The 11,212-nt window shown below is 39.1% G+C and overlaps 2 protein-coding genes across 3 annotated transcripts; one reads left to right on the forward strand and one right to left on the reverse strand.

Moving 5' to 3' along the window:
- Positions 1-62: 62 nt before the first annotated feature.
- On the forward strand, positions 63-4,069 carry LOC115018070 (arsenite methyltransferase). Its single transcript, XM_029446877.1, has 10 exons — positions 63-255; positions 868-1,001; positions 1,954-2,104; positions 2,184-2,320; positions 2,424-2,493; positions 2,585-2,666; positions 2,774-2,905; positions 2,988-3,130; positions 3,321-3,443; positions 3,655-4,069. The coding sequence occupies exons 1-10, from the start codon at positions 220-222 to the stop codon at positions 3,730-3,732; spliced, it is 1,086 nt and encodes a 361-aa protein (XP_029302737.1). The 5' UTR covers positions 63-219; the 3' UTR covers positions 3,733-4,069.
- Positions 4,070-4,364: 295 nt separating this feature from the next.
- Positions 4,365-10,235, reverse strand: aifm4 (apoptosis inducing factor mitochondria associated 4). 2 transcript variants are annotated; one of them, XM_029446875.1, is made up of 19 exons: positions 10,103-10,235; positions 9,491-9,572; positions 9,269-9,378; positions 9,055-9,164; positions 8,527-8,571; positions 8,349-8,430; positions 8,057-8,169; positions 7,855-7,941; positions 7,681-7,772; positions 7,355-7,485; positions 7,084-7,199; positions 6,906-6,977; positions 6,618-6,681; positions 6,435-6,511; positions 6,067-6,184; positions 5,833-5,931; positions 5,650-5,725; positions 5,477-5,581; positions 4,365-5,211 (listed from the first exon to the last, which is right to left on the reverse strand). In XM_029446875.1, the coding sequence occupies exons 2-19, from the start codon at positions 9,568-9,570 to the stop codon at positions 5,181-5,183; spliced, it is 1,608 nt and encodes a 535-aa protein (XP_029302735.1). In that variant the 5' UTR covers positions 9,571-9,572; positions 10,103-10,235; the 3' UTR covers positions 4,365-5,180. The 2 variants fall into 2 exon arrangements, with proteins under 2 accessions (XP_029302735.1, XP_029302736.1); XM_029446876.1 differs by lacking the exons at positions 9,055-9,164; positions 10,103-10,235.
- Positions 10,236-11,212: the final 977 nt, after the last annotated feature.

Consider the following 11,212-nt stretch of genomic DNA (forward strand, 5'->3'; position numbering starts at 1 on the left):
GTTTTCATTTTATTGTAGATGTTTCTATGCTTTCCGCTTTTATTGTGAAAAATGAACGGAAAAGTACAGTGCGCTGATTATGGAGAGGGGGCAGGTCTGACCCTGTTTTATGCAGTCTGTGGTCTGACCACATTTTAATTGTCATTCATATTATATAGCGATTGCCTTTCTCATAGTCTGAAGCCACTTTATTTTGTTTTTGTAACGCGTTCGGACGTAATGGCGACTTGTGACGACGTGCGGGAAAATGTGAAGGTACTTCAGTTTGTTTCAGACTTCAGTTCAGAGTTCCGTTTTTATCTGACATTGCACAACATCCTCTGTCGTGTAATTTACACCCCACTCAAAACACACACAGACCCTTTTCTCATGTGTTCATCATTCATGGTCCTTATTTGTTGTTACTATATTGTTCACTATTGTTGCAATATTTCTTCATACAATCAAACTGTCAATGTTTAGGTTGGTTTGGTCAACTTTACATTTGTACTACTAGTGGCAGAAGTTTATTATCTATTACTTTTAGTTAGCTTACTATTTTAAATGTATATTCATTATTTTTTAACTTACTGTTTAGATTACTTTTCACTCACTCTCAATTGTAACTCATTGGGTTCAATTTATAGCTGTCTCATGGATATATATATATATATATATTATATTCTAATCAAATTGTTATTATAAGGATTCAAAATGAGTTGAGCTACTCCATATTATTTCCATGTTCCCTCTATAAACTGCAGATGTACCTCCCTCGGGTACCAGTACTTGGTTGGGAATCACTGCTGTAAAACAATGTAGGTAAATGTTAAAGCATGTGTAAAGACGGTTGTTGACTGTACAGTATGTCGACTATTATGTGTGCAGAAGTACTATGGCAGCCGACTGGAGACTTCTGGTGATTTGCAAACAAGTGCTGCCTCCTGCAGTTTGTCTTGCCGCCCACTGCCAAGAAGTGTCACAGATGCACTGAGCCTGGTTCACCCGGAGGTAACCAAAAGGTACGGTGTGCAATCGTGTCTCACATTTATTCCTGTATTATATAAATCTTCTTTTTCTCATGGCGCAAAAATGATTCAGCAATGGTCATGTTGACATTTGAACGTGTTTCAATTAATGTAAAGTTGTTCTGGATCAATGTGTTGTTGCAGTATTTATATGTTGATGTGTGTTTTTAGATGTGTCTGTATAAGTGTTAGTGTGATAGGGACTACATGTGTGGTGTTGCATGTACATGAAGGTTTTTAGTGTCTGGTGATTGTTCTATGTGTACATGTCCAGGGACTGTAGATGGAAATGAGCTAATAGCGTACTCTGGCATAAATCATCTCTTCTCAATTTTTCCGCATTTCCCGTGTTTAATGAAGACTCTTAATAATAATAATACCTTTTACTATATTTAGCATATTTCCCACACACATCTTTCTCACACACACGGCTTCAGATGGTCTCATTAGTGTGAGAGGTGCTGAGTGAATTCTGGAAATGTTTTTTGTTCGACTTGTGGGAACGACAGGAATGGACTGTTTTGTAGCAGTACTACCTGATTACTCAGCGACGACAAGAGCACAGAACACAGACAGGGCACCTACAAATCAGACACATACACTGCAGCCAATCGACAGGTCAGGTTTAAAAAATCAATTCATGATCATGCAACAGTTTCACTGACTAATGACTTATTGAACCTCTCTGTAAACACATCGGAAATAATACACATATTGCTGAAAAAGCCTCATTCCGTGTTTTCCAGGGCGCTGAAATTCAAACATTATAAAAAAAATATAACTCATTCATTTCAATTAAGTGATTAAAAATGACATCCAGCAGAGAAATTAACTTTGTTCGTCTGTTGTCATCCTTAACGGCACAGAACTATCCCTATTATTTACCATTATTGCACAGTGATTTTGTGGTTATGCGCTCTTGTTAATTTACAATACTTTTCTCCAGATTTTACGGCTGTGGCCTTCCCTTTCCTGCGAAGCTTGAGGGATGCAGAGTCCTGGACCTCGGCAGTGGCTCTGGCAGAGACTGTTTCGCCTTCAGTAAACTCGTTGGGCCGAGCGGACATGTGACAGGGCTCGATATGACGGAGGAGCTGGTGAGTACACATGCATGTTCACACGACGTTTGACACTTGATTTCTGTGCTTGCTTCTGACTTAACTCGCATTTCTTTAGATCACAGCGTCTCGTCAGTACATTGAGTATCATCAGAAGACGTTTGGCTATGAGAAGCCCAATGTCACTTTTGTCCAGGGGTACATGGAGAAGCTCAGTGAAGCTGGTTTACAGAGTGACTCAGTGGATGTCGTGCTGTAAGTTTAAATCTTGATCTGTCAATGAACTTTATTGTCTGTTTCAATAACACAGCTTTGATAAGTTGTTAAACAAAACTGTTATTCCCTCTAATGTATCCAGATCCAACTGTGTACTCTGTTTGTGTCCTGATAAAAGAGCAGTGCTGCAGCAAGCTTACAATGTCCTAAAGGTTAGTCTGGAGAATTTCCAACATTAAAACTACATTAAAAAGAAAGATGCACAGGAACATGTTCATGGTGCTCATCTCTCACTTTACACAGGAGGGAGGCGAACTGTACTTTAGTGACATGTACGCCAGCAAAGTCGTCCCTGATCACATGAAGGAAGATACAGTCCTGTGGGGTAGAATAACGATGCATTATCATCTCAAATTCAATGTAAAAGAGCAGAATCCCTGCACCACTGACACACAATATCCTCTGGTTCTGACCTTTGACCTTCTGTCCTAGGTGAGGGTATGGGTGGATCTCTGTTTTGGCAGGATCTCATTTCATTGGCACACAGCGTAGGTTTCAGCACTCCGCACCTTGTTTCAGCCAGCCTCATTGCAATCTACAACAGTGAGCTCAAAGCGAAAGCAGGTAACAAAAAGGCAACGTTGACTTTTGATGACATGTATGGATCATTTTCATTCTACAATTTAGCCCGTTCTTCATTTTGCAGGTGACATCGGCTATGCTTCGGGCACTTACCGGCTCTTTAAGCTGCCCAAAAGCCCAGTCACGTCTGAAGCAACAGTGACCTACAAAGGAACTGTGGCAGACTTCCCAGATCAGCTGGAGTTTGATTCAACCCACTGTTTCAAGGTATAATAAAAGTCCCACAATGGAAGGCAAATGAGGAAAATATTATAATGATTTACTTTCCACAAGGGCATTTGTCGGTCTTTGTGTGTTTTTACTTTTTTAATTTCAGAGAACAAAATCCTGCATAATCACATCTGAAGATAATCTGTTACGTTGTTGGAAAGATTTGGTTTTCTTTTGTGCTGTGCAGAAAGATGTGGCCGTGGAGGTGAATGGAGAGATGTCAGCAATCCTCCAGAGATCCCGTTTTGTTACGGATTTCAAAATCCAGATATCGGATCAGCCAGAGTCCGGCTCGGAGTCAACACCACAGGTAGATGTTCTGGATATTACGTGGCTGAGATTCTAAAGTAAAGTTGAATCACTGTTTTCCTCCGATAATTAAATTAAACAGAGTTTGCTTTAAGTTTTACAGAAAGGAATAACTCTTTGTAGCAGCTGCGCAGTAAAAGCCTTGATGGGAAATTTGATTTGTTCCAGTCTCATTTGAAAGTGACTGTTAACTTTCTTTTTTTATTCCTCAGTACTGCCACCTCAGCCCATTTCTGCTGGCTGACAAACTGGGATCCTCCGTGACAAAATGCTCCAAAACAAGCAAATAAAATATGTACAGTAGTTGAATCCTGAAGAAATTATTCTGAAGACTGAAGAACTGCTGAAATAAGATTGTAACACGTTGTTAGAGTATGATTAGTTGATTTTTAAAGTCCATAACATTAGAGACGAATCATTTAATTTGCTCATCGTGTGGTTTAGGGTTAGTTGTTTGACAAGATGAATGCTGTCACAGTAATAAAATAAGTGTCCAGATGCTGAAATACCTTATTTTGTAGTGATTGTTTTAGCTTTCTACGCTTCAACCTACTTAAGTAACGTCCTTGTAAATGTACAAGAAAAAAGAAACTGTGTAAAAATGACAATAAAAGCATCTTGCCAGTGTTTGTGCTTGACTGTATTCTGCTGCCATTGTGCAACATAAAAGATGAACTTGTACTGACAGGTTTAATCATAAGTACTTGAAGCCAGTGACTTAAATAAGCAAAGACTTCTCATCGTGGACTGTCCTGCTTGTAGGTAGTGGGTGGTTTATAAAATGTTAAATAAATTCTCACAATAAGTTCAATTCTCTTAATAAGAAATGTTCCAACCACACCTGAAGATGATTAGTGTTTTGTTAAATCATCATTTCAATAGCACAGGTCAGAATGTCAAAATGTAAAACAAATGAAGTAGCAAAGGTTGAGTGATGATTTATTGTGGTCAGTGTAACAAACAACTTAAAGAAAACACCTTCATACTGCACCCACAGACTGACAACAGTAAGGATGATACGGACAGATTAACACATTTATTTAAATACCTGAGCTTTAGTTATGTACCACAAATCATCCAGACTTTATTTGTAAGTACGTGAAAGGTAAGATCACATAAAGTGCTTTTATTTTCTTCAAGTAGATTTGATTTCAAACGATATGACAAAACTAAATAAGCTACATCCTGCTATAAACATGTATGATTGATTCAAGCATTGAAGCGACAACTACACAGGTATTGACAATAAACGTAAAAAATAAATAAAAAGACATTTGTTGAGTGCAGTATTTTAACTGACCTTTGTATTTTAGATTTTTAAAAGGTTACTTATAAATATATTGTAACGAAGACAAGTGGATTGCTGTGTGGGTTTTCAGAATGTTTTAAGTGGATTAAATAGTAAATATAACTATTTTAATATTACCATTATTATACTACAAAAAAAACTACTCAATTGGGTGCGCAGCTGTAGTTAAAACTTATCCAGACAATGCGAGCTCGTTACACAGAAATCAGATTATTCGCATTGCGCAATAATTAATAAGTACAAAAAGCTTTGCTTGCTGCTATGGTAACAGAGCTGAGTGAGAGCAGAGATCTGATTGGCTTTCAGACGCCCCGGGGCAACAAATAGAGCAATCCTCTTTGGCACCGTTTCATGGAGAGAGGAACAAGAAAGAAAGGCGACATCCTTTGTCACCGAGAGGCGTCGCTCCTGGAGACAGCGGGCCTCTGGTTACATCTGCAGCCAGCTCAGGTCATCAGCTCTGAGCAGGAGAGGAAGTGGGAAAATATATATTAAAGAGTAGCATCCAGGTTAGGATCTGCAAATAAGCAACATTTGCTTCATATATTGATATTGCCATATCAATTTAAAAGGTTGATGTGTTCACAGCTTGTCTGCGCTGCCCCCAAGTGGCCAAAATAACGACTTTCACTCCATAAGGACATCCATAATATAGCTGCAGAATCCATCATTATTTCATGTATTCAACACATGGTCTAGTTTGTGTGAAGCAGGATGACACTCACTGAGCCTGCGTCTTTGTGAAGATCTGGCCAGTCGCCATCAGCTCTGCAAGACGAGCCACAGCGGGGTCGAACATCAGGCTGGCCGCAGCTACCACCGCCTCGTCTCTGTTAAAGGAGAGAGATGTAAAATCATATTGACATACATACTGTAGAAGTATTCCACAGCTGCTCACTTTATATAAAACGCCAGGAACTTCCTCTCTTCCACTTCCCCTTTGAATATGATTTCTGTGTATCCTTCTCCATAGCCTAGAATGAGGAAATGAAAAGGGGAAATGAGATTTGTTATTAGGGTTTATATGGGTCTAAATATTCTGATGCAAGGGGGGACATTTTTTCCTCAATAAATACTCTACCTGTGTATCGGATACTTTTCCCAAGTAACACAGTCCAGAAGAAAGGAACAGACTCACATTTGGTTTGTTTCTTCAGCATGTTTAGGGCAGCTACTCTTCCTGAGGGTGAACAAACATAATACATGCATTTAAAAAAAAAAGGTAAAACCAAGGCATCAAATTATGAAAGAAAAACATGTGTGATGCAAAAATATCTAATCAGAACTTTATTTAGTATGAGGCTTTGTCTCTTACCTTGAGCTTGTGACATTTGCCAGTGACCAACGTTGACCCTTTGGTCTCCACGGAGGGTCAGAGGGAAAGAGGTAACATCTCCAGCGCTAAAAATATCTGGAATATTTGTCCTCATGAACTATAAGAAAAGATAAAGGAGTTCACAGCAGGAGCCTCGACATTCAGCTCACAAAGACATGTACATACAGTTTTCTTATTCAGCCATTCATTGTAGTCACATGGACACTATTAGCTGAGGGATTCAGGTAATATACAATATTAATGTTTGGCCACACACAGGCTATAAAGTAATAAATGTAAAGCCGTAAAGCCACGTTCATGCGCCATTAGTTATGTCAATGTCAAGGTTGTGTTATCTAGTGCGTTACCTTGTCAACAATAACCGCTTTCCTTGAATCCACTTCCAACTTGCTTCCTGCCAAGAAGTCTGAGTTGGGGATTACACCTGAAAAACAGAGACCTTTATGTTTGATGTTTGCAGAACTGCATGTTTAAAATAGCCCCCAACTTGATTTCTGTTCTATAATATTAATTAAAACACTTCGAAGTACCAATTCCAGCAATCACCACATCAGCCTCCAGGACTTTACCACTCTTCAGCAGCACCCCCTTCACCTGGAAACACAATAAGTAATTTAGGGATCTACAATAGGATACACACTATTCTATGGTTTCAGTGAAAATAGCATTTTTTCCCAGAAGACATTGTGACATTTCAAAGTAGGAACAACAGCTTACTGGGACACTTGAATATAGATGACTCATTGTTAATGTTATTAGTGACACCTGAGCTTTTTCCTATATTACAAGACAACATGTCTGAGTAAAGGTAAAGTTACCTTGCCGTTCTCCCCTTGGATCTCAGTGACTCCGTCGTTCATGTAGAACTTTACATTTTGTTCCTCCAACATCTTAAGAGGAAAAACTGCGTTTTAAAAGTTTGTTCCATTTAATAAAAGGTAATGAAATCAAACTCGGCGATGACAATGACTAATGTCTGTTTGTATCGTTTCTTACTTGCATACTCATTTTGCCGATCTCTGGCCCCAGAGATCGCTCATACGGGTATCTGGAGGTGGCAACCACGGCCACGCTGGCAGCTTTGTCTGATAAGTAGGAGGCCACCTCCATACCTATTGTGTTGATGAAAAACACTTCAGCGGTCTGCAGTGTTGGTGTGACTACATGTGCTGTAAAGTAGCTTTATCTTGCACTGTCAAATATTTAAAAAGCAGATTTAATATTGAGAGGTGGCTTATAAACAACGTAATAACGACTTCATTTTTACCTATGAAGGAGGCACCGATCACAACCGCTTTTCGGCCCAGGCCGGAGTTATGAATCTCTTTGGCGTCCTCATATCTCTGCAGTAACTTCACTCCCTTCAGGTCCCAACCAGGACAGTCCAGCGGCCGCGCTCTGTGAACAAAACAAAGGCTTTTACTGTATATTGCTGTTGTTACATAGACTTCTTTTTAATGAATGTTTCCATTGTCTTCTATTTGTGCTGGAGGTCTTATGAAACCAGAGTGTGACAAAACAACAACTGACTGTGACAAAACAAACTATCTTCCGTTTGTGTAAGTCCTGAGGAACAGGATGATGCCTCTAAACCTCGAGCCAGTTGAGATGAGAAGCTGGTCGTAATGCTGCAAAGTGCCGTCACTCAACTTCACCGCCTTATCAGCCGGGTTCACAGACACCACCTGCGACACAAAACACATTTCTTAACATGACCGAAGAAGTGCTTCCTCAAGACGGTGAGATCATATAAAATACATTTCTCACCTCCTTCTGGGTCCACACCTCAATCCCATACTGTTGATAGAAGTCACTTGATCGGAGGAGGATGTCGCTGCTGTCCACATTCATAGCCTGAAAGAGGCAAAGATATAAACTTACATCGAAATACAAGTTGTCAACAAACACTGAATCTACTTACTAAAAAAAGACAAACAATGTTACCTCTCCTCTCTGATTGAGTTCTCACCTTACTCAGTTTGGGCTTGTCAAATGGAGGCAGGTTGTCTTTGGTAACAATGATGATTCGGCCTTGGTAGCGGTTCTGCCGCAGTGTTTCAGCACACACCAGGGACGCAGGGCCTGAAATCAAAAAATCCATATTCCTTCATTTTTAGGGTACATTCAGAGAAGGAACTTATGGCAGCACTAGACCACCACATTTACTTGAGCACTAGTCTCTTTATTCAATCAGAGATTTGTGAGCCCCCCAAAAACGTATTTATTAGTAACTACTTGCATATATTACATCTAGTCTTTACCTCCGCCAATCAGCAGAATAGTGTGTTTGACGTCAGGCACCATGCTGCACATCTCCTTTACCCGCTTTGTCGACTTCAGAGACTGAGGGACAGAAACAAACAAAGGACTGTTTAAAATAGTGTATTCAAACGCCAAATGAAAAGAAAACACTATGATATTTGGCTTGCAATCACTTACATTTTTGTTGATGGAAACATACACCTTGCCATCCTCAACTTTTACCTGTTCAAAAAAATAAAAAACAGACAGAGAACTTTAGGAACACAGTGGGATTTTAGGGTCTAAAAGGCCAATATCATGTTTTCGGACAGTTGAAATGTTGATAAAAAGTGAGTGAGGAAGTACTCTGAACAATTGCAACATCTGGTGACAGAAGTACATATGAAGAGAACTAGGGTTAAGTCTAAATTTGCACATTTTGATGTTCTCACCATGGCGTTTAATCGCTCATCTGCGGGGTGAATTTGCAACTTCTCTGTGTCTTCTCTACCAAATGACTGCATGACTTTGTTTAAAAATATAGCATTCAAGCTTCACTCTATTGTTTGGACAAAGTGGTATTTTTTTATACTAATTACATGGACATTTTATTCAAGTAGACCATCTACGTGACTACATTTTAAACTGGAGAGAATCCCTCTCCTGGATTCTTTCATGTTAAAAGAGCGTTACTATTAAATGTTGATATCTACCAACATGTTTTACCTTATAACTAGGCAGACAGTCTAGACCTGGATACTCTTCAATATCTCCGGTTTTGACATTAAAGCAAGCCCCATGAAACGGACATCGCACTCTGTCACCAACCAGTGCTCCTGGATGATCAGAGAACATGAAATTATCACTTCGCAAATTCAATGCACAACATTTCCTAAAGTTATTAAATCAGATAAAAGGTGTATAGAGATGGAAGGTTTACCTTTGACCAGAGGAGCATTGTAATGAGAGCACCGGCTTCCCACGGCACTGTACTGACCCCGAGTACGGACAAGCAGCACCACCTGATCCCCCACAGTCACCTCCTTCATCCTTTGCAAACACAAAAGGGGGAAGACAGGACACAGTGAAGAAAAAACACTTCTAGCAGTGGTTACATCAAAAATCGGATATTTTCCCAGTAAGACGAAGCATTGTGACTTACTGTCCATCTTTCAGGTCATCCTCCTGACATACCAGCCCAGTCACCAAGTCCTCCTGCGCTGCACCTTGGCACAGATTCATTCCTAAAGACATGACGCATTAAGAAAACATGACTTATGCATTTGGGTGTGGACCATAAACAGGCTTGGCAAAATATATGGATAGAAGTATTGAAAAGTTTCATTTATAGTAGTTAATTTTGAAGGAATATTATATACCAAAATAACCATATATGAATTCAATGGATGAGCCTTATGTGCTACTATAAGGTATTTTGTTCACATTTGCCGGTTTTATATATAATTTCTTTATTCCACTAAAAACATTCTTGACTCATATTTTCCTTACACAGCCTTTACGGACAAAAGACAAAAATAAACAATACAGCCAAATATAATAGGCCTAATTTAAAATAAACAACAAAGATGCAAATAAATAAACATTAGCCTGCACATTACGAACTGAAACTGACAGAATACAAGAAGTGTTGTGAGTAGGCATCACGAAACCGCTTATCAACAAAGTCTTATTGTTCAACAAGCTTCATTATGCATGTCTTACATTTAGCTACATTAATTACGGAGACATGAAACCTCTATGTAAATGTACTAACCTATTTTCTTCAGCCTAACGACAGTAAGAGATTATGCATCTGCTGTTTCAATCTGACCCTCGACAGTGTTTTCCGCAGAGGAACGACAGGCAATCTTGGGTTATTCAAGAGCGAGCGCAGGAGAACTGCCCGCGTGACAGCCAGCCGGAATCACGTGCTACCCGCGAGCTCCTCCCACAACTAACCGTAACAGAGGGATGGAGATGATTACGTAGTCAGTAGAGTACACCTTTCTTAGATGAGATAGTATATCTCATCTATGTTTCACTGTATAGTCACAAGAGTATTTTGAATTGATGCAACTCACTTGCAAAAAAATAAATTAAGATGAAAGTCGAAATAAATACATGATATACTGATTTAATGGTATATTTTATTAAGATACAAGTGATGCAAGATACAACATGCTGTACGTCATAGAACTATTCAATGGGTCTATGTATGTAACATTTCATATTTATAAGGAAAATGGTCAGGAACCAAGCCAACTTTCTCAATAAATTTAAACAATATAGCATCATCTAATGTAAAGTTTTAAAAAATCAGGCATGATCTGTATTACGAGATAAAATACTGGACGGTTGGGTATCCTCTGTGCAATATAGAGAGGGGATTACTTTTTGTGGCAGGTTGAAGATGCGGTCTGAAAGAATGTGTATCACTCTATAACTTTTGCTAGGATAGTAGTAACTTCTCCATATTCATCAAGGTTATTAGGCATAATCTGAAGTATAGACAACATAAAATACTTCATGTGAAAATGCACTCTAAAGGAATTTGTATCCCAGTCACTCTCAAACCCAATAATGGCCCTTATTGGCTATATTATGCCAAAACACAAATTTACTTTAACCTGCTGACATAACCAATGTCAAGACAGTGATAGGAGTTGAGGGGCAGGCTGCTGTTTAAATTACCTTTAACCGGATGGTGGCGCTGTGTCCAAATATTACAGCAGTCATTCATGTACATGGCCACGCTGTGGCTTGAATGAGGACAGCGCTGTTTTTTCCCCACTTCCAATGAATGAAACAACAGTGAAAAGTAAAATATTCATCATGTTTCAAGGTTCAGTTATAATATTAAACAATATTTGTGTATATTAGACGT

This window comes from Cottoperca gobio, chromosome 13, assembly GCF_900634415.1.
Source record: "Cottoperca gobio chromosome 13, fCotGob3.1, whole genome shotgun sequence".
Classification (NCBI taxonomy): Eukaryota; Metazoa; Chordata; class Actinopteri; order Perciformes; family Bovichtidae; genus Cottoperca; species Cottoperca gobio.